This window comes from Ranitomeya imitator, chromosome 8 (genome assembly GCF_032444005.1).
Source record: "Ranitomeya imitator isolate aRanImi1 chromosome 8, aRanImi1.pri, whole genome shotgun sequence".
NCBI classification, from domain to species: Eukaryota; Metazoa; Chordata; class Amphibia; order Anura; family Dendrobatidae; genus Ranitomeya; species Ranitomeya imitator.
This window is the reverse complement of record NC_091289.1, coordinates 2,009,236-2,033,141: the sequence shown is the minus strand read 5'-3', so window position 1 is coordinate 2,033,141 and position 23,906 is coordinate 2,009,236. Positions and strand designations below refer to the sequence as shown.

The 23,906-nt window shown below is 52.1% G+C and overlaps 1 protein-coding gene across 2 annotated transcripts in view; it reads left to right on the top strand.

Annotated features, from left to right (window-relative positions):
* Nucleotides 1–7,545: 7,545 nt before the first annotated feature.
* Nucleotides 7,546–23,906, top strand: part of CDHR4 (cadherin related family member 4) — a 53,342-nt gene continuing 36,981 nt past the window's right edge. For both annotated transcript variants that reach the window (XR_011314913.1, XM_069735992.1), the window contains exons 1-4: nucleotides 7,546–7,749; nucleotides 11,011–11,204; nucleotides 14,695–14,857; nucleotides 15,376–15,467. Coding sequence is in view for 1 of the 2 variants with exons in the window: in XM_069735992.1 (XP_069592093.1) it covers nucleotides 7,620–7,749; nucleotides 11,011–11,204; nucleotides 14,695–14,857; nucleotides 15,376–15,467 (579 nt within the window). In the remaining variant the exon portion in view is untranslated. The remainder of the gene's footprint in view (nucleotides 7,750–11,010; nucleotides 11,205–14,694; nucleotides 14,858–15,375; nucleotides 15,468–23,906) is intronic.

The following is a 23,906-nucleotide window of genomic DNA, read 5'->3' as shown; positions in this document are numbered from 1 at the left end:
CTTTGTTAGGCTGTTGTTGTTTTCTGCTTATATTGGCAGTTAAAAATGTTGAGATACAAGAGGTTATCCAAAAAAGTTTAGTTTAAAATACTAACCTCACAAAAAAAAAGTTAAGTAAAAACTACGTTTAAAAAAACAAAAATTTGTCTTTCGACCAATCATTATTACATCACACACACGTGCTAGGCTCATAACCATATGTAAATTAATTAAATACAACAGAAAGATTTGTTTGAGTTTTCAAAAAACATTTATAATTAATCAAAATTACACATGAAAAATTGCATATTCTTGCCAGGGAGTTGCACCTTGAGGAGACAAAAAATAATTGGTGAATAGATCACGAACTTTTAGCCCAGAGAGGGGACGCAGCGGAGGAGGGACATATGGGGTAGAAAAAAAAAGTATACTGTCTGATAATCCAAATTAGTATTTAACAAAGAAAACGAAAAAACTAATATATCCAAATAACTTTATTTAAACAAATTAGGATTAAAAACTAACACAACACCCAGACCCTATCTAGTGGGAGTGGGTAATAAAAACCTGGCCCGAAAGTATCGAGGGCAAAGGGTGGGAGTAAATGGAGTAAAATACAATACTACGCGTCCTTAAAGTGCTCCCTGCCTGACTGCGGAGGTTGGCACCCTCTTGGACGCAATATGGCGCCCCCGCTCCTTGTCGGCTGACCCTTCAAACCCTATATCCAAGTGGGGATGCTATACCACTACCAATGCTACTAAACAGCCCACAACCTAGGGCCCAAAGAATAATAATAACCACACCAAACCGATGCCAGGTGGTAATTCACCAAAAAACAACAGCCGGTCTGACCGTACAAAGCCCTATATACTTATACACCGCCTACTGTTAAGGCTAGTACACCCTATGGAGTCCCTAACCAGACATCCCTGCCTATCAGCGGAGGTTGGCACCCTCTTGAACGCAAATGGCGCCCCCGCTCCTCGGCGGCTGCCCCTGCTCACCCTCACACAATCCCTGCAAAAGTTAGGGATGCCGTACCCGGGTGGTGCCTTAGGGGCTACACTAGTGACCTGTAGTGACGGTACCCTGTAACTCGGTCAGACCATGAAAAACTATATAGTTAGCTTGAAAATACTTAAACCAGCAATAGACAGGATATACCTAGTTACCAGGAGATACAGGTTAAAGTTATATCACGGATAATCAAGTACTCATATAAATATATATGCTGGTTATAGATGCACAGATGGTGAAAAACCAAAAACAGTTAAAAAACCTGATACACTTATCTGTGTTCAGGTCTCGCCTCTACGCGTTTCCCCCCCCATGATGTGGTTCCTCAGGAGGCATATGGGAAAAGAGTTCCGTGTGCTTGAGTCACATTGGAGATGCATGCTGTGCCTGGTTGCAGGTGCAGGGAATACACTGGCAGAACCACCATTAAATAGACCCCACCTGGCATCGGTTTGGTGTGATTATTATTATTCTTTGGGCCCTAGGTTGTGGGCTGTTTAGTAGCATCGGTAGTGGTATAGCATCCACATATGGGGTAGGCCTAATCACATTGTCCATCAGGTGATCAACAATATTATCTGAGGAACAATCATATATGCGGGTAAAATTGTGCAAAATAACACAGACTTTTATTACTTCATTGATTGTAGCCTCACTGAGCTGAATAGCAGACTGGAGAACACGCCATTTGGCAACAAGAATCCCAAAGGCGCACTCAACCAGTCTCCGCGCCCTGGAAAGTCTCATATTAAAGACCCTCCGCCGGTGGTCCAGGTTGCGCCTGGGGTAAGGCCTCATGACGCGCCTCGTCAGTTGGAAGGCCTCATCTCCAACTAAAACAAAAGGCACGGCTTCCGCATTGGGAGTTGTGGTGGTGGGAGGTTTAACCGGTTGTCACGTAGCCGACGACCCATAATGGACACATTGAAGACCCTAGAGTCTCCAGTTCGCCCATAGGCCCCAATGTCTATAATTATAAACCTGTAGTTACTGTCAGCAACAGCTAACAGAACTACAGAGAAAAAGTGTAATTGTAGAATTGGGATCCAGAGTTCGGCGACTTACGCACCCGGATATGTTTCCCATCCACAGCTCCAATGCAGTTAGGGAAGTCAAGTGTCCTGGAATCCACGGGCGATTTTGAGCCAATCCTCCTGTTTGGGCTCCGGCATCACAAGTTCATGAAGTTTCTCCCATATTTGCAAACAGGTTGAACGAACAATGCCAGAAATTGTGGAACGCCCAATCAGAAACTCCAGGTGTAGTCCCGCATAGGACAAGCCTGTGGACCGGAAGCTGAAAGACAAAGAAAGAGAATATTCTTTTTAAAAAATGAGGAAAAAGAAAACATGATGAAGCACAAGTGCATAGTATATTTTCTAACACATTATTTCTTATAGAAAAAGTAAAATTTCCCTTGGTTACTTTACTAGAACATTAACCACAGTTTTGGTGAAGTGCTTGTGCCATAATGTCCACCTATACTTTAAAAAACCTGCTAGAACACAACACATAAAAAAATATCATCAACATACAGTATGTGAGAATGTGGAATGCATACCGTAGGGTTAGGAGAAGACGCTCCTCAGCAGAGATGGCTTTTCGCATCCTTGTGTCCTGATAGGTGATACCTGGACGTAAGATCTCCAACAAGATATCAAAGCTCCTGATGGACATGCGACAGTACAGATAGAACTTATCAGGATGTGACCGCAGAGCTGTATAGAGCCTCTGAAAATGTCCTTTACTCTGGCGTTGGGTCAATAGAGGTTCCCCCACAATCTTCGTCTCCTCCTTCGCGGATCAACATTCACCGGATATGGCTGGCCAAAGCGACGCGACAACAGCCAGGGAAACAACCCGCTGAGTTGTGCCTAAAGACACATGGTCAGACATGTTTGGAAGGTGAAACCAACACATCCAAAATAAGCGCCACAAATAAATGGGCAGATGGGAGGGTTCCACCTGTTGTCGAGGGCTTAAATAGTGTTGTTAATGCTGATTTAAATTATTTGCAGGCCAGAAAACTGCTAAATCTCCATTTTGGCATGTTGCGTTAAAAATACACCATACGGATCACATACGGATTACACACGCAACAGTGCATGCGCAAAATACGTGACCACACCTAGGCAACGCATTAACTACGGAACTAGATATCAGGGACATTTTGGTGTATTACACGCGTAGTACGGCCGTAAAATACGGACCATATTGTCTTACACCGAGTGTGACGCCGGCCTGTCATTCACTTTATACACTTATTTATTACCATATGTTGACCCTTTTTCTATTATCTCGTTGCCCGCCAGCTGATCCAATCAACCCGTGTGTAATGCCAGCTGTACCCATCGTATTAGCTCTTAGGCTATGTGCAAACCTCAGGATTCCTTGCAGAAATTTTCCTGACAAAAACCGGACATTTCTGCCAGAAATCTGCATGCGTTTTTACCCCGATTTTTCCGCGTTTTTTTCCCAAATGCATAGAATTGTGGGAAAAACATAGAAAATCCGCAAAAATAATGAACATGCTCGTTTTTTTCACGGAAAAAACGCATCCATGTGCACAAAACATGCAGAATGCATTCTAAATGATAGAATGCATAATGTATGCGTTTTTAATTAGTTTTTAAACCTGAACGTGTGCACATAGCCTTAGAAGGAAAGTCAGGCAGTTTATAACTTTGTACAAGATTATTATTATTTATTTATATAGCACCATTAATTCCATGGTGCTGTACATGGGGAGGGGTCACATACAGGGTTATAGATATCGATTACAGTAAGCAGGTTTACAATGACGGACTGGTGCAGAGGGGAGAGGACCCTGTCCTTGTGGACTTACATTCTACAGGATAGTGGGGAAGAGACAGGAGGTCAGGGTGAGGCAGCGGCTCTGGTGGTGGTGAGGCGGCAGCACAGGTGGTGGTGAGGCGGCGGCTCTGGTGGTGGTGAGGCGGCGGCACAGGTGGTGGTGAGGCGGCGGCTCTGGTGGTGGTGAGGCGGCGGCACAGGTGGTGGTGAGGCGGCGGCACAGGTGGTGGTGAGGCGGCGGCTCTGGTGGTGGTGAGGCGGCAGCACAGGTGGTGGTGAGGCGGCGGCTCTGGTGGTGGTGAGGCGGCGGCACAGGTGGTGGTGAGGCGGCGGCACAGGTGGTGGTGAGGCGGCGGCTCTGGTGGTGGTGAGGCGGCGGCTCTGGTGGTGGTGAGGCGGCGGCTCTGGTGGTGGTGAGGCGGCGGCACAGGTGGTGGTGAGGCGGCGGCACAGGTGGTGGTGAGGCGGCGGCTCTGGTGGTGGTGAGGCGGCGGCTCTGGTGGTGGTGAGGCGGCGGCTCTGGTGGTGGTGAGGCGGCGGCACAGGTGGTGGTGAGGCGGCGGCTCTGGCAGCAGCACAATGGTTATTGCAGGCTCTAGGCTTTCCTGAAGAGATGAGTTTTCAGGTTCCGTCTGAAGGAGCCGAGGGTGGTGGATAACCGGACGTGTTGAGGCGTGGAATTCCAGAGGATGGTGGATATTCGGGAGAAATCTTGGAGGCGGTTGTGTGAGCAGCGAATACGTGTGGAGGAGAGTAGGAGGTCTTGGGAGGATCGGAGATTACGTGAGGGAAGATATCGGGAGATTAGTTCAGAGATAATAATCATCATTATTCTCATCTACACCTGGAAACAGGAGAAGCAATGGGAGGAAACTGAAAGGAGAAGATACAGATTAGATATTAGAAGGCTGACAGGGCGATCAGTGAGTGGAGCAGGCGGCCACGAGAGGTGGTGAGTTCTCCTTCAATGGAAGTCTGCACACAGAGGCTGGACAGACATGTGTATGAGATGGTTTAGTGACTCCATCATTGAGCAGGGGCTGGACACGATCACCCCGGGGGTCCGTAACAGTCTAGGATCCTATGAGTGGGGGGTGTTGGAGGGTCGGACTCCTGGATCCTGCTGGTGCCGACTGCACAGAACTGGACGGATCAGTCTGATGATCTGAAGGAAAGCTGTGTGCTGCCGCCATCACTCAGCAGCGCCCCCCGAGATGTGGTGGCCGTTCTCAGTACTGCGGCCCGTGACTGACGTCAGGCGGGGACCAAACTTGGGGGACCGGCCGGAGACACACCGAGCACATAGCCGGAGACACACCGAGCACATAGCCGGAGACACACCGAGCACATAGCCGGAGACACGCCGGGCACATAGCCGGAGACACGCCGGGCACATAGCCGGAGACACGCCGGGCACATAGCCGGGGTCCATGCTCGTCACCTGATGCACACACTACCACCCAGCATGGATGATGACAGCCACAACCTATAGGAGAGACGTAAAAGAAGAGCAGCAGCAGCTCCCGCTCCATGACGGCGGAGAGTCCGCACCTCAGCTGTTGGCGCCGGTCCGGCCGTGTGACCGGATGTGGCTCCGCTCGCTGCTGCCGGCGACTTCCCTCAGGCCCCCGTGTGATCCCCACTGTCCCCTGTGGGCGCTGAGGTGACATTACTGCCCCTGACAGACAACAGCTGAGGACTGGCTGATAACAGCGAGACACGGGCAATAGCCTCCTCCTGCAAGACGGCAAGATGCTCTCCAGAACCGACGCCGGGATCCTGCTCCTTTCCAGAACCATCTCTGGACACCCCCCTCCAGATTCCTCTATGGGAAATCTCCCCCCCCACACACAGTCTCTGGACCCAACCCCCCCCCCCCCACAGTCTCTAGGACCCCTTCTCCGGTACCATCTCTGGACTTACCCCCCACAGTCTCTAGGACCCCCCCCTACAGTCTCTAGGACCCCCCCCTCTAGTACCGTCTCTGGACCCCCCCCCCCCCCCACACAGTCTCTAGGACCCCCCCTCCGGTACCATCTCTGGACCTACCCCCCACAGTCTCTAGGACCCCCCCTACAGTCTCTAGGACCCCCCCCCTCCAGTACCGTCTCTGGACCCCCCACACACACAGTCTCTAGGACCCCCCCTCCGGTACCATCTCTGAACCCCCCTCCCCTACAGTCTCTAGGACCCCCCCCTCCAGTACCGTCTCTGGACCCCCCCCCCCACACAGTCTCTAGGACCCCCCCCCTCCGGTACCATCTCTGGACCCCCCCCTACAGTCTCTAGGACCCCCCCCACAGTCTCTAGGACCCCCCCTCCAGTACCATCTCTGGACCCCCCTCCCCTACAGTCTCTAGGACCCCCCCTCCAGTACCATCTCTGGACCCCCCCCACAGTCTCTAGGACCCCCCCTCCGGTACCATCTCTGGACCCCCCCTACAGTCTCTAGGACCCCCCCACAGTCTCTAGGACCCCCCCTCCGGTACCGTCTCTGGACCCCCCCCCCCACAGTCTCTAGGACCCCCCCTCCAGTACCGTCTCTGGACCCCCCCCACAGTCTCTAGGACCCCCCCTCCGGTACCATCTCTGGACCCCCCCTACAGTCTCTAGGACCCCCCCACAGTCTCTAGGACCCCCCCTCCGGTACCGTCTCTGGACCCCCCCCCCCCACAGTCTCTAGGACCCCCCCTCCAGTACCGTCTCTGGACCCCCCCCCCCACACAGTCTCTAGGACCCCCCCTCTGGTACCATCTCTGGACCCCCCTCCCCTACAGTCTCTAGGACCCCCCCCTCCAGTACCGTCTCTGGACCCCCCCCCACACAGTCTCTAGGACCCCCCCCTCCGGTACCATCTCTGGACCCCCCCCTACAGTCTCTAGGACCCCCCCACAGTCTCTAGGACCCCCCCTCCAGTACCATCTCTGGACCCCCCTCCCCTACAGTCTCTAGGACCCCCCCTCCAGTACCATCTCTGGACCCCCCCCACAGTCTCTAGGACCCCCCCTCCGGTACCATCTCTGGACCCCCCCCTACAGACTCTAGGACCCCCCCACAGTCTCTAGGACCCCCCCTCCGGTACCGTCTCTGGACCCCCCCCCCCACAGTCTCTAGGACCCCCCCTCCAGTACCGTCTCTGGACCCCCCCCCACAGTCTCTAGGACCCCCCCTCCGGTACCATCTCTGGACCCCCCCCCCCACACAGTCTCTAGGACCCCCCCTCTGGTACCATCTCTGGACCCCCCCCCTACAGTCTCTAGGACCCCCCCACAGTCTCTAGGACCCCCCTCCAGTACCATCTCTGGACCCCCCCCCCACACAGTCTCTAGGACCCCCCCTCCGGTACCATCTCTGGACCCCCCTCCCCTACAGTCTCTAGGACCCCCCCACAGTCTCTAGGACCCCCCTCCAGTACCATCTCTGGACCCCCCCCACACACAGTCTCTAGGACCCCCCCTCCGGTACCATCTCTGGACCCCCCTCCCCTACAGTCTCTAGGACCCCCCCTCCGGTACCATCTCTGGACACCCCCCCCCCCCCCACAGTCTCTAGGACCCCCCCCCCCCCGGTACCATCTCTGGACCCCCACCCCTACAGTCTCTGGGACCCCCCCCCCCCCCACAGTACCCCCCAGTACCGTCCCTGGGACCCCCCCCCCCCCCCACAGTACCCCCCAGTACCGTCCCTGGGACCCCCTGTTTGGAGTCCGGCGGGGTGTTGCAGTCGCTCCCTGCACATTTTGTGTTTACTGCCCAGAGCTCCCAGGACGACAGGTTGAGCAGAGCCGAGTGTTGTTAGTTACCTGAATGCAGCAGAGTACAGAGTACTACTCCCCTCATCAGACAGTGCGAGCGACGAGAACCCAGAAGATGGGGCGCGTACACCTGACGGTGCTGCTCCCTGCCCTCTGCTTCATCCACTCTGTGCACAGCCAGGGTAAGGGACTGCGGTACTGTGCGTATAGACCCGGGGGGGGGGGGGGGCGGTACTGTGTGTATAGACCCGGGGGGAGCGGTACTGTGTGTATAGACCCGGGGGAGCGGTACTGTGCGTATAGACCCGGGGGAGCGGTACTGTGCGTATAGACCCGGGGGAGCGGTACTGTGTGTATAGACCCGGGGGGAGCGGTACTGTGTGTATAGACCCGGGGGGAGCGGTACTGTGTGTATAGACCCGGGGGGAGCGGTACTGTGTGTATAGACCCGGGGGAGCGGTACTGTGCGTATAGACCCGGGGGAGCGGTACTGTGTGTATAGACCCGGGGGGAGCGGTACTGTGTGTATAGACCCGGGGGAGCGGTACTGTGCGTATAGACCCGGGGGAGCGGTACTGTGTGTATAGACCCGGGGGAGCGGTACTGTGCGTATAGACCCGGGGGAGCGGTACTGTGCGTATAGACCCGGGGGAGCGGTACTGTGCGTATAGACCCGGGGGGGGGGGGCGGTACTGTGTGTATAGACCCGGGGGAGCGGTACTGTGCGTATAGACCCGGGGGGCGGTACTGTGCGTATAGACCCGGGGGAGCGGTACTGTGCGTATAGACCCGGGGGGGGGCGGTACTGTGCGTATAGACCCGGGGCAGCGGTACTGTCCGTATAGACCCAGGGGGGGCGGTACTGTGCGTATAGACCCGGGGGGGGGGGCGGTACTGTGCGTATAGACCCGGGGCAGCGGTACTGTGCGTATAGACCCGGGGCAGCGGTACTGTGCGTATAGACCCGGGGGAGCGGTACTGTGCGTATAGACCCGGGGGAGCGGTACTGTGCGTATAGACCCGGGGGGGCGGTACTGTGCGTATAGACCCGGGGGGGAGCGGTACTGTGCGTATAGACCCGGGGGGGCGGTACTGTGCGTATAGACCCGGGGGGGGAGCGGTACTGTGTGTATAGACCCGGGGGAGCGGTACTGTGCGTATAGACCCGGGGGGCGGTACTGTGCGTATAGACCCGGGGGAGCGGTACTGTGCGTATAGACCCGGGGGGGGCGGTACTGTGCGTATAGACCCGGGGCAGCGGTACTGTCCGTATAGACCCGGGGGGGGGCGGTACTGTGCGTATAGACCCGGGGGGGGCGGTACTGTGTGTATAGACCCGGGGCAGCGGTACTGTGCGTATAGACCCGGGGGAGCGGTACTGTGCGTATAGACCCGGGGGAGCGGTACTGTGCGTATAGACCCGGGGCAGCGGTACTGTGCGTATAGACCCGGGGGGGCGGTACTGTGCGTATAGACCCGGGGGGGGGGGGCGGTACTGTGCGTATAGACCCGGGGCAGCGGTACTGTGCGTATAGACCCGGGGGAGCGGTACTGTGCGTATAGACCCGGGGGGCGGTACTGTGCGTATAGACCCGGGGGAGCGGTACTGTGCGTATAGACCCGGGGGGGGGGGCGGTACTGTGCGTATAGACCCGGGGCAGCGGTACTGTCCGTATAGACCCAGGGGGGGCGGTACTGTGCGTATAGACCCGGGGGGGGGGGGCGGTACTGTGCGTATAGACCCGGGGCAGCGGTACTGTGCGTATAGACCCGGGGCAGCGGTACTGTGCGTATAGACCCGGGGGGGGGGGGCGGTACTGTGCGTATAGACCTGGGGGGAGTGCGCCTGTCATGTAGACCTGAGGTCCTGTGCCTCAGGAGGCGGCTCCCGTCCAGCACTATATGGCGGTATTTATGAGGGTAGTGTTATTCCGCTGCTGTTTAGCAGCATTGCCTTGGCACTATGTGGCGGTAGTAAGTGCTGCTGTTATGGGGATTGCCATATAAGATACACCGCAGCTGCCGCATCCCCCCAACACATTGTGTCCTTCCCCACCATCCTGTAGAATGTAAGCCCCCCAGGGCTGGGTCCTCGCCCCTCTGTATCAGTCAGTCATTGTTAGTTTACTGTAAGTGATATTTGTATGTGACCCCTTCTCATGTACAGACCATGGAATCAATGCTGCTATAGAAATAATAATAATACTAATAATAATACAAATAATAATACTAATAATACTAATAGTAATGTTACTTTCGGTGTAGTTCTCTATACACACACTTTCCATAAGGAGCCTCCATTCTTTACACTGCAGCATCATCCTCAGCACTGGTCTGAGGCCTCCCAGCCAATTACAGGACGCATTTAACCCCTTAGTGACCGAGGAAAATTTTTGAAATCTGACCAGTGTCACTTTATGTGGTAATAACTCTGCAACGCTTCAACATATCCCAGTGATTTTGAGATTGTTTTTTCGTGACACATTATACTTTATGATAATGGTAAATTTTGTTCAACATTTTTTGTGTTTATTTATAAAAAATATCAAAAATTTGAGAAAAATGTTAAAAAATTAGCAATTTTCTAAATTTGAATGATTATCCCTTTAATCCCGATAGTCATACCACAGCAAACCATTAATACATAACATTTCCCACATGTCTGCTTTACATCAGCATCATTTGTAAAATGTTATTTTATTTTGTTAGCAGTTTAGGAGGTTTAAAAATGTAGCAGCAATTTTTCATTTTTTCAAAGAAATTTACAAAATTTATTTTTTTAGGGACTTATGCATGTTTGAAGTGACTTTAGGGGTCCCATATATTGGGAAACCCCCAAAAACGTGATACCATTTTAAAAACAGCACCCCCTGATATAATGAAAACTGCTGTCAGGTAGTTTATTAACCCTTCAGGTGCTTTACAGGAATTAATGCAAAGTGGCATGATAGGAATGAAAATGTGTATTTTTACCACCTAAATGCCTCTAACTTCTAAACAGATTACTACAGCCGTCAGACTCTAAGGCCAGAATTTGGTTGTGAATTGCCATGGCAAACATCAGGACCGCAAAATCATGATCTCTGGGGGCCGATGGGGACAAAGAAGAAGCCCCCACACTCTGTTAACCATTTATAATGATGTAGTCACTATTGACAGCAGCATCTAAGGGGTTAAACAGATTTAGATGGTGCAAATACTGATCGTGGCTGATACAGCAAGTTGTCAGCTATAGTGGACAACCGACAGATGCTGGATTGTCATCTGTATGGGGAGGCTATTCTCTTATATCTCAGGTCAGTTAAAAGATGTATTGGCGGTCATTAAGGGGTTAATTGGAAAACCACAGAGACTATTTGTTACAAATGATGCCAGACACCCCACAGTGGGCGGAGCTTCCTACATGAATGGGCGGAGACTGATCATTGTTCCTTACCTTTTAGCGGAATTCCCAGGACTCCCCAGTACTGTGGCTGTGCCCGAGTCCTCTGCCCCCGGCGCCCTGGTCCACCGCTTCGCCCTGGTCAACTGCAGCAGCAGCAGCCCCACGGTCACCATCAGCAGAGTCTCCCCCTCCGCCACGTTCTTCAACACCCCGAGCCAGAAGAGAGCCGGGACCGATGCATACGACCTAGAGGTGACGTAGAGAGAAGTGGTAACGTCTGTATACAGCGGGCAGGAGAGGTGGCACTGTGCAGTATCCATATACACTGGGCAGGAGAGGTGGCACTGTGCAGTATCCGTATACACCGGGCAGGAGAGGTGGCACTGTGCAGTATCCATATACACTAGGCAGGAGAGGTGGCACTGTGCAGTATCCGTATACATCGGGCAGGAGAGGTGGCACTGTGCAGTATCCATATACACTGGGCAGGAGAGGTGGCACTGTGCAGTATCCGTATACATCGGGCAGGAGAGGTGGCACTGTGCAGTATCCGTATACACTGGGCAGGAGAGGTGGCACTGTGCAGTATCCGTATACACCGGGCAGGAGAGGTGGCACTGTGCAGTATCCATATACACTAGGCAGGAGAGGTGGCACTGTGCAGTATCCGTATACATCGGGCAGGAGAGGTGGCACTGTGCAGTATCCATATACACTGGGCAGGAGAGGTGGCACTGTGCAGTATCCGTATACATCGGGCAGGAGAGGTGGCACTGTGCAGTATCCGTATACACCGGGCAGGAGAGGTGGCACTGTGCAGTATCCATATACACTGGGCAGGAGAGGTGGCACTGTGCAGTATCCGTATACACCGGGCAGGAGAGGTGGCACTGTGCAGTATCCATATACACTAGGCAGGAGAGGTGGCACTGTGCAGTATCCGTATACATCGGGCAGGAGAGGTGGCACTGTGCAGTATCCATATACAGCGGGCAGGAGAGGTGGCACTGTGCAGTATCCATATACACTAGGCAGGAGAGGTGGCACTGTGCAGTATCCATATACATCGGGCAGGAGAGGTGGCACTGTGCAGTATCCACATACAGCGGGCAGGAGAGGTGGCACTGTGCAGTATCCATATACACTAGGCAGGAGAGGTGGCACTGTGCAGTATCCGTATACATCGGGCAGGAGAGGTGGCACTGTGCAGTATCCATATACAGCGGGCAGGAGAGGTGGCACTGTGCAGTATCCATATACAGCGGGCAGGAGAGGTGGCACTGTGCAGTATCCATATACACTAGGCAGGAGAGGTGGCACTGTGCAGTATCCGTATACACCGGGCAGGAGAGGTGGCACTGTGCAGTATCCGTATACACCGGGCAGGAGAGGTGGCACTGTGCAGTATCCGTATACATCGGGCAGGAGAGGTGGCACTGTGCAGTATCCGTATACATCGGGCAGGAGAGGTGGTACTGTGCAGTATCCGTATACACCGGGCAGGAGAGGTGGCACTGTGCAGTATCCGTATATACCGGGCAGGAGAGGTGGCACTGTGCAGTATCCGTATACACCGGGCAGGAGAGGTGGTACTGTGCAGTATCCGTATACATCGGGCAGGAGAGGTGGCACTGTGCAGTATCCGTATACATCGGGCAGGAGAGGTGGCACTGTGCAGTATCCGTATACATCGGGCAGGAGAGGTGGCACTGTGCAGTATCCGTATACACCGGGCAGGAGAGGTGGCACTGTGCAGTATCCGTATACACCGGGCAGGAGAGGTGGCACTGTGCAGTATCCGTATACATCGGGCAGGAGAGGTGGTACTGTGCAGTATCCGTATACACCGGGCAGGAGAGGTGGCACTGTGCAGTATCCGTATATACCGGGCAGGAGAGGTGGCACTGTGCAGTATCCGTATACACCGGGCAGGAGAGGTGGTACTGTGCAGTATCCGTATACACCGGGCAGGAGAGGTGGCACTGTGCAGTATCCGTATACACCGGGTGTCAGGAATCCCCTAACCGCTGCCACCAATTTGTCATGATTCACACCGTGACCGTCACCCCTACGTCACAGGTCGGGGTGACTTTGGGCCAACAGACGGCTATCACATGTGCAGGGGGGCTAATCTTAGTTATCCCTCCACTGCTAACAATGTGATGAGAAACCACACACAAGGCTATTGACCTCTTAGTTTACAGCAGGGGCTTATTCTAGGTATCCCACTGCTTTCAATATACCACAAACTGCAGGGATTTATGTATATCCCGCTTACAGTTCCACTTAACACTTGCAGCTCTCTGGCGCCCCCTTACTCTCAGGTCAGATTAGGTACTGCACCCTGGGTAATTAGTCGCCAGAAAGGCTGCCTGCTATGTACTGGCTATTGGGTACGCTGCAGCGGCGCGATAAACTACTCCCACTCAGGCAGGAACAATAATTATCAAAGCCGCAGTCGCTTCAGCATAATCCAAAAGTCAGCACACTATCGCTGCCACCAGCTTCGATTAAACGGGTCCGAAGCTAACTCAACACAACAGTAGCGTATTTCCCTTCAGAAGACTTAGGGTATGGTTTAGAACAGGAGAACGAACTAATATTAAATATTATATTCCATAAAGATTAGGCAGTGCTTTATCAAAAATATTTTATAAAGATGTTACAAATGAGACAATTGCAAATATGTACACGGGTAATTATAACATAAAGGGAATAAAGGAGAAAAGATAACACTCACATGTTCAAAGCATGGCAGGCCCCCAGGCTAGGGCAGTTTTCCATACGTCCCAGCTCATGGGATGTGCTCAGCTCTTCCAGGAAAATAGGACAAGAAGAAAGCTGGGGATGTGTGCAGACAGTTATAGCCAAGCCTGTAACATCCCAGAAAGGGGTTGGATCACCTCGTCCCTCCTACCTCTTCAGTTAACTCATTTTATTCTAATCTATATCTAATTTCGATAACTCCGCTACAAAACATGTCATAGTCCTAACAAACTCATCATTCATCTCGGATTAACGTGAGCATGCTAATGAGATCAAATATGTCCTATCTGGGATACATATTTACAGAGAAAACCCTACTTCTTTACCAGACGGAGTTAGAAGCCCGAGTTTCAAGGGATGGGTAGATACACCGAGTGGGAAAACGAATATATATTTTTGTGTTCTTAACGTAAACATTGTGCATAATATCGTACAAAAACCAAACAAAGAATCTTTCATGAATTTTGGAGCCATTTTCCAGTTCCAGCTGGAGGAAGATTCTAACCTGGTCGTAAATACCTTTCGGCCATAAAACTCCCCCCAGTACATTGGCAAAGCAGCTCTTGGCTGAGTGAAAGGGAAGGGGGGCTTGGGAGTTGAAAGTCAGGAATTTGAAGCTACAAACTGTTGCAGCATCACTCCAAGAAGGGGGGCTTAGCCCACGCAGGCTAGCAAGAGAACTACTTATGATATTTCATACCATATCGTGACACCGGGCAGGAGAGGTGGCACTGTGCAGTATCCGTATACATCGGGCAGGAGAGGTAGTACTATGTGGTATCTGTATACACCGGGCAGGAGAGGTGGCACTGTGCAGTATCCGTATACACTGGGCAGGAGAGGTGGTACTGTGCAGTATCCGTATACACTGGGCAGGAGAGGTGGCACACAGGGGTAAGTGCTGCTGCCCTCCTCTGCGGTGTTAACCCCTCGCGCACTGTCCTGCACACTCAGCTGTACTCCGTGTCTTCGGCAGATCACTCTCAGCAGCTCGGCGGCTCTGAACGCAGACGTGGTGAATGCCTATATCCTGGAGATCACGGCGCAGTGCGGCAATGACACGGCCACCGCTCAGATCTTTGTCCAGATCATTGATGACATCCCAGAACCGCAGTGTGACCCACTGTTCTCCAGCCAAGGTAGGAAGAACCAGCGCAGTGATGATGGGGGTGATCGTCCTGCTGTGGGCACGGTAATATGGCGTCTCATTACACCGGCCCCGGCAGATCCGCTGCTTTCTTACAGCAGCCAGAAGCTCTGCAATCTGTCAGTGAATGGAGACATGAGCCGCTCTGATCTAATGCCTCGCATAGCTGAGGGTTTGTTGCAATGTTTCATTTTGGAAGATCATCACGACAGCAATCTCTCTCGTCTAGGACTCCAGCTCTGACCTGCACTGATACATTGTAACAGATCCTCAGTTGCGGGGACAGGACCAGGCTAGTGTAAGTGGTCAGCCTTGGGGTTTAAATATTAAGGACAGCAAGCTGAGATCCTGAGGGGTGAAGAGAAAGGGTGAGATGTTGATGAAGTATTGACTGGGCCCCGGGGCGGTGGGCCCCACATCCTGCAGGCTGCTGCCGGTCGCCGGGGTGTTATGGTGCCTCCTCCGCATGCGGTGCAGGGTGACTGATCGTGTGCTGCTCTCTCCCTGCAGTCGGAGACGCAGTGCAGGTGTATTCCAACGTTCCCGCCTCCAGCATCATATATACCGTCGTTCTACGGCAGCCAAAAAATAATCCGGTGACGGTAAGTGACATCAGTGCACCATGACATCCACTGGCTCCCGCCCTACTGCACTGTCCCCAGAGGTCACAGAGCCCGCCCGATTTAAAGGGATACACTGTAATAAAGTGTATGGCGTAATACCGCAATATGTGACCACCATGTAAACTGTATACAAAGACCCCCTCCTCTGCAGGTGCCATCTCTATCCGCTGTGCTCCAGGAGGCGCCGCACTAGGTGCTGTCATGCTTCATACACAGAAAGGAAGCTGTATTCCCCCCTCCTCCCCTCAAACACAGAAGCTGCAGCTCCCTCCTCCCCTCATACACAGTGTCACGAATCCCTTCTCCGTGGTGTCACTTATTCGTCACGTGCCTGCTCTCACACGTGACTTGGGGTTGTGCCTGCAAGGGTTAATCTATCTCCCCATTCAACCTCTGTCCTATGCTGTAATGGGAGCATAAATCACACACCGACCCAGGCCACACACCCGCTCATACGCACTGCCACCACTCACCGAATACACGGGCGATGAGTCCCGGAACTAACAATACTAATAAAAATATGTCTATCACTCATAAGGCTCACACACCTTTTGGCTATGGATTCCTTTAGAACATTCAAGTTTTATACTTTAATAGCAAAAAGTTCAATGCTTACAATAAGAAAAAGGTATAAAAATATGATAATAAAAGGACATACAACTTATGCAAACAATGTCAAAATAAACAGGATAAACTTACAGAAATCATCTAACTGGTAGTTGCTTCCTGCTCCCTGAGGGTAGGATGAATGTAGATTGGATCACAACAGCTTCTCAGGCTGCCCCATCATGTGAATACAATTCTCTGTCTGCAGCCTAAATTTATAACTTTGGTCTGAGGTCAGGTTTCTAGACCGGCCTCCCAGGTTAATATCATAACTGCGGTCTGTTTGATTGGGCATGGCCGCTCTACTAATGAATATATATTATTTTCCTCTGGAGACACGTGTGAGATGGTTCCCAGGGATAGCTTCCCTCAGGCCGTAATTTAGCATCTCCCCTCAAAGACCTCAGACGTGCCAAATGTTGCATTTCTTTTGCCCTAGCTAGACCCCCTGGTGAGATCTGGAGACAGAAGTTCTACTATTCCCAAAGAAGTACCTACAAACACCTAGGTGCGATTTGCCTTCAGGACAGATGTTACATTATCACTGGTCACATATATAACCCTAGACATATGTCCCTACACACATATAGATATATATAGAGAGAGAGAGAGAGAGAAAAAAAACAACCAGCACTCCCAATGTGAACACATGCAAGCTGTATCATATAGATATAAAAGAACACAGCAGCACATGTACATGAATCTAGGCCAAAAAAACACAGAATCTGCAGCTCCCTCCTCCCCTCATACACAGAAACTGCAGCTCCCTCCTCCCCTCCCTTCATACACAGAATCTGCAGCTCCCTCCTCCCCTCATACACAGAAACTGCAGCTCCCTCCTCCCTTCATACACAGAAACTGCAGCTCCCTCCTCCCTTCATACACAGAAGCTGCAGCACCCTCCTCCCCTCCCCTCATACACAGAAACTGCAGCTCCCTCCTCCCCTCATACACAAAAACTGCAGCTCCCTCCTCACCTCCCCTCATACACAGAAGCTGCAACTCCCTCCTCCCCTCATACACAGAAGCTGCAGCTCCCACCTCCCCTCCCATCATACACAGAAGTTGAAGCTCCCTCCTCCCCTCCCCTCATACACAGAAGCTGCAGCTCCCTCCTCCCCTCCCCTCATACACAGAAGCTGCAGCTCCCTCCTCCCCTCCCATCATACACAGAAGCTGCAGCTCCCTCCTCCCCTCCCATCATACACAGAAGCTGAAGCTCCCTCCTCCCTCCCCTCATACACAGAAGTTGAAGCTCCCTCCTCCCCTCTCTTCATACACAGAAGCTGCAGCTCCCTCTTCCCCTCCCCTCATACACAGAAGCTGCAGCTCCCTCCTCCCCTCCCATCATACACAGAAGCTGAAGCTCCCTCCTCCCCTCCCCTCATACACAGAAGCTGAAGCTCCCTCCTCCCCTCCCATCATACACAGAAGCTGAAGCTCCCTCCTCCCTCCCCTCATACACAGAAGCTGCAGCTCCCTCCTCCCCTCCCATCATACACAGAAGCTGCAGCTCCCTCCTCCCCTCCCATCATACACAGAAGCTGAAGCTCCCTCCTCCCTCCCCTCATACACAGAAGCTGCAGCTCCCTCCTCCCCTCCCATCATACACAGAAGCTGAAGCTCCCTCCTCCCCTCCCCTCATACACAGAAGCTGCAGCTCCCTCCTCCCCTCCCATCATACACAGAAGCTGAAGCTCCCTCCTCCCTCCCCTCATACACAGAAGCTGCAGCTCCCTCTTCCCCTCATACACAGAAGCTGCAGCTCCCTCCTCCCCTCCCCTCATACACAGAAGCTGCAGCTCCCTCCTCCCCTCCCCTCATACACAGAAGCTGCAGCTCCCTCCTCCCCTCCCATCATACACAGAAGCTGAAGCTCCCTCCTCCCTCCCCTCATACACAGAAGTTGAAGCTCCCTCCTCCCCTCCCCTCATACACAGAAACTGCAGCTCCCTCCTCCCCTCCCCTCATACACAGAAGCTGCAGCTCCCTCCTCCCCTCTCTTTATACACAGAAGCTGCAGCTCCCTCTTCCCCTCCCCTCATACACAGAAGCTGCAGCTCCCTCCTCCCCTCCCATCATACACAGAAGCTGAAGCTCCCTCCTCCCCTCCCCTCATACACAGAAGCTGCAGCTCCCTCCTCCCCTCCCATCATACACAGAAGCTGAAGCTCCCTCCTCCCCTCCCCTCATACACAGAAGCTGCAGCTCCCTCCTCCCCTCCCATCATACACAGAAGCTGAAGCTCCCTCCTCCCTCCCCTCATACACAGAAGCTGCAGCTCCCTCTTCCCCTCATACACAGAAGCTGCAGCTCCCTCCTCCCCTCCCCTCATACACAGAAGCTGAAGCTCCCTCCTCCCCTCCCCTCATACAGAGAAGCTGCAGCTCCCTCCTCCCCTCCCTTCATACACAGAAGCTGCAGCTCCCTCCTCCCCTCCCTTCATACACAGAAGCTGCAGCTCCCTCCTCCCCTCCCCTCATACACAGAAGCTGAAGCTCCCTCCTCCCCTCCCATCATACACAGAAGCTGAAGCTCCCTCCTCCCCTCCCCTCATACACAGAAGCTGAAGCTCCCTCCTCCTCTCCCCTCATACACAGAAGCTGAAGCTCCCTCCTCCCCTCCCCTCATACACAGAAGCTGCAGCTCCCTACTCCCCTCCCATCATACACAGAAGCTGAAGCTCCCTCCTGCCCTCCCCTCATACACAGAAGCTGCAGCTCCCTCCTCCCCTCCCCTCATACTCAGAAGCTGCAGCTCCCTCCTCCCTCCCCTCATACACAGAACCTGCAGCTCCCTCCTCCCCCTCCCATCAAACACAGAAGCTGCAGCTCCCTCCTCCCCCTTCCCTCATACAGAAAAGTTGCAGCTCTCTCCTACCCCTCCCTCTTAGACACAGAATCTGCAGCTCCCTCCTCCCCTCCCCTCCCCTCATACACAGAAGCTGCAGCTCCCTCCTCCCCCTTCCCTCATACAGAAAAGTTGCAGCTCTCTCCTCCCCTCCCTCTTAGACACAGAAGCTGCAGCTCCCTCCTCCCCCTTAGCTCATACATAAAAGTTGCAGCTCTCTCCTACCCCTCCCTTTTAGACACAGAAGCTGCAGCTCCCTCCTCCCCCTTAGCTCATACATAAAAGGTGCAGCTCTCTCCTACCCCTCCCTCTTAGACACAGAATCTGCAGCTCCCTCCTCCCCCTCCCCTCAGACACAGTGGTTGCAGCTTTCTCCTCCCCCTCAGACACGGAAGCTACATCTCCTTCCTACCCCTCTTTTCACAAACCACTGAAAAAGGACAAAAATAATAACAGACCTCACAGAAAAAAAATATAGTCATACTTGCAATATCATATCCAGATACAAATGCACAACAGGATGCAGCAAGTCCCCATGATAAAGGCGGGGTAGCACAGGTGCAAAATACTAATAAAATAAGCGGGTTTTCCTTTAGGATTGTCCTGTATTTAGCTTCATCCATCTTCCCATCACTTCTGACCAGCTCACCCGCCCCTGCTGAATAAAAACCTCCCCACAACATGATGCTGCCTCCACCATATGTGACGGTGGGGATGGTGATGTCACGGCGACATTCAGTGTTAATTTTCATCCACACATAGAATTTTGCATTTAGTCCAAAAAGTTTTCTTTTGCACTCAACTGAGCAGAGCCCCTTCTTCCACATGCCATGTAGAGGACACAGCGAGCATGGGGGCGGCAGCATCCTGCTGTGGGGAAGCTTTTCTTCAGCAGGGACAGGGAAGCTGGTCAGAAGTGATGGGAAGATGGATGGAGCTATATACAGAACAATCCTGAGGAAAACCTGTTCAAAGCTGCAGAAGATTTGATACTGGGGCATACAGTGCCTTGCGAAAGTATTCGGCCCCCTGGAACTTTCCAACCTTTTCCCACATATCAGGCTTCAAACATAAAGATACCAAATGTCAATTTTTGGTGAAGAATCAACAACAAGTGGAACACAATGGTGAAGTTGAATGAAATTTATTGGTTATTTTACATTTTTGTGGAAATTCAAAAACTGAAAAGTGGAGCGTGCAATATTATTTGGCCCCTGTAGCTTAATACTTTGTTGCGCCCCTTTTGCTGCGATTACAAGTCTCTTGGGGTTTGTCTGTATCAGTTTTGTACATCGAGAGACTGAAATTCTCGCCCGTTCTTCCTTGGCAAACAGCTCGAGCTCAGTGAGGTTTGATGGAGATCGTTTGTGATCAGCAGTTTTCAGCTCTTTCCACAGATTCTCCATTGGATTGAGGTCTGGACTGTGACTTGTCCATTCTAACACCTGGATACGTTTATTTGTGAACCATTCCATTGTAGATTTTGCTTTATGTTTGCGATCATTGTCTTGTTGGAAGACAAATCTCCGTCCCAGTCTCAGGTCTTTTACAGACTCCAACAGGTTTTCTTCAAGAATGGTCCTGTATTTGGCTCCATCCATCTCCCCATCAATTTTCACCATCTTCCCTGTCCCTACTGAAGAAAAGCCGGAAAAAACCATGATGCTGCCACCACCATGTTTGACAGTGGGGATGGTGTGTTCAGGGTGATGAGCTGTGTTGCCTTTACCCCAAATATATCGTTTGGTATTGTTGCCAAAAAGTTCGATGTTGGTTTCATCTGAGCAGAGCACCTTCTTCCATGTTTGGTGTCTCCCAGGTGACTTGTTGTTTATGGATATCTTTGAGAAATGGCTTTCTTCTTGCCACTCTTCCATAAAGGGCAGATTTGTGCAGTGTACGGCTGATTGTTGTCCTATGGACAGACTGTCCCACCTCAGCTGTAGATCTCTGCAGTTCATCCAGAGCGATCATCGGCCTCTTGGCTGCATCTCTGATCAGTCTTCTCCTTGTGTGAGATGAAAGTTTAGATGGACGTCCGGGTCTTGGTAGATTCGCAGTGGTATGATGCTCCTTCCATTTCAATATGATCGCTTGCGCAGTGCTCCTTGGGATGTTTATAGTTTTGGAAATCATTTTGTATCCAAATCCGGCTTTAAACTTCTCCACAACAGTATCACGGACCTGCCTGTTGTGTTCCTTGGTCTTCATGATGTTCTCTGTGCTTCACACAGAACCCTGAGACTATCACAGAGCAGGTGCATTTATACGAGACTGGATCACACACAGGTGGATTATATTTATCATCATTAGGCATTTAGGACAACACTGGATCATTCAGAGATCCACAATGATCTTCTGCACTGAAAGTAAAGAGGCCGAATAATATTGTACGCCCCACTGTTCAGTTCTTGAATTTACACAAAAATTTATAATAACCAATAAATTTCATTCAACTTCACAATTGTGTTCCACTTGTTGTTGATTGTTCACCAAAAATTTACGTTTGGTATCTTTATGTTTGAAGCATGATGTGTGGGAAAAGGCTGAAAAGTTCCAGGAGGCCGAATACTTTCACAAGGCGCTGTAGGTTCACCATCCAGCAGGACAACGACCCTCAACATCCTGTCAGAACTACAATGGAGGGTGTAGATCAGAGCAGATTCCTGTGTGTGATCGGCCCAGTCACTGTCCAGACTCAAATCTCCGAGAATCTGTGACAAAACGCGAAAATTGCTGATCACAGACGTCTCCATCCAACGTCACTGGGCGCGAGCGAGGGGCAAAATGTCACCTCTAGATGTGTAAAGCTGGAGAGACAGACCCCAAAAGACTGCAGAGAAAGGTGGAGAGACAGACCCCAAAAGACTGCAGAGAAAGGTGGAGAGACAGACCCAAAAAGACTGCAGAGAAAGGTGGAGAGACAGACCCCAAAAGACTGCAGAGAAAGGTGGAGAGACAGACCCCAAAAGACTGCAGAGAAAGGTGGAGAGACAGACCCAAAAAGACTGCAGAGAAAGGTGGAGAGACAGACCCCAAAAGACTGCAGAGAAAGGTGGAGAGACAGACCCCAAAAGACTGCAGAGAAAGGTGGAGAGACAGACCCCAAAAGACTGCAGAGAAAGGTGGAGAGACAGACCCCAAAAGACTGCAGAGAAAGGTGGAGAGGCAGACCCCAAAAGACTGCAGAGAAAGGTGGAGAGACAGACCCCAAAAGACTGCAGAGAAAGGTGGAGAGGCAGACCCCAAAAGACTGCAGAGAAAGGTGGAGAGACAGACCCCAAAAGACTGCAGAGAAAGGTGGAGAGACAGACCCAAAAAGACTGCAGAGAAAGGTGGAGAGACAGACCCCAAAAGACTGCAGAGAAAGGTGGAGAGACAGACCCCAAAAGACTGCAGAGAAAGGTGGAGAGACAGACCCTAAAAGACTGCAGAGAAAGGTGGAGAGACAGACCCCAAAAGACTGCAGAGAAAGGAGGAGAGACAGACCCCAAAAACCTGCAGAGAAAGGTGGAGAGACAGACCCCAAAAGACTGCAGAGAAAGGTGGAGAGACAGACCCCAAAAGACTGCAGAGAAAGGTGGAGAGACAGACCCCAAAAGACTGCAGAGACAGGTGGAGAGACAGACCCCAAAAGACTGCAGAGAAAGGTGGAGAGACAGACCCCAAAAGACTGCAGAGAAAGGAGGAGAGACAGACCCCAAAATACTGCAGAGAAAGGTGGAGAGACAGACCCCAAAAGACTGCAGAGAAAGGTGGAGAGACAGACCCCAAAAGACTGCAGAGAAAGGTGGAGAGACAGACCCCAAAAGACTGCAGAGAAAGGTGGAGAGGCAGACCCTAAAAGACTGCAGAGAAAGGTGGAGAGACAGACCCCAAAAGACTGCAGAGAAAGGTGGAGAGACAGACCCCAAAAGACTGCAGAGAAAGGTGGAGAGACAGACCCCAAAAGACTGCAGAGAAAGGTGGAGAGACAGACCCTAAAAGACTGCAGAGAAAGGTGGAGAGACAGACCCCAAAAGACTGCAGAGAAAGGAGGAGAGACAGACCCCAAAAACCTGCAGAGAAAGGTGGAGAGACAGACCCCAAAAGACTGCAGAGAAAGGTGGAGAGACAGACCCCAAAAGACTGCAGAGACAGGTGGAGAGACAGACCCCAAAAGACTGCAGAGAAAGGTGGAGAGACAGACCCCAAAAGACTGCAGAGAAAGGTGGAGAGACAGACCCCAAAAGACTGCAGAGAAAGGTGGAGAGACAGATCCCAAAAGACTGCAGAGAAAGGTGGAGAGACAGACCCCAAAAGACTGCAGAGAAAGCTGGAGAGACAGACCCCAAAAGACTGCAGAGAATGGTGGAGAGACAGACCCCAAAAGACTGCAGAGAAAGGTGGAGAGACAGACCCCAAAAGACTGCAGAGAAAGGAGGAGAGACAGACCCCAAAAGACTGCAGAGAAAGGAGAGAGACAGACCCCAAAAGACTGCAGAGAAAGGTGGAGAGACAGACCCCAAAAGACTGCAGAGAAAGCTGGAGAGACAGACCCCAAAAGACTGCAGAGAATGGTGGAGAGACAGACCCCAAAAGACTGCAGAGAAAGGTGGAGAGACAGACCCCAAAAGACTGCAGAGAAAGGAGGAGAGACAGACCCCAAAAGACTGCAGAGAAAGGAGAGAGACAGACCCCAAAAGACTGCAGAGAAAGGTGGAGAGACAGACCCCAAAAGACTGCAGAGAAAGGAGGAGAGACAGACCCCAAAAGACTGCAGAGAAAGGCGGAGAGACAGACCCCATAAGACTGCAGAGAAGGGGGGGAGAGACAGACCCCAAAAGACTGCAGAGAAAGGTGGAGAGACAGACCCCAAAAGACTGCAGAGAAAGGAGGAGAGACTGACCCCAAAAGACTGCAGAGAAAGGAGGAGAGACAGACCCCAAAAGACTACAGAGAAAGGAGGAGAGACAGACCCCA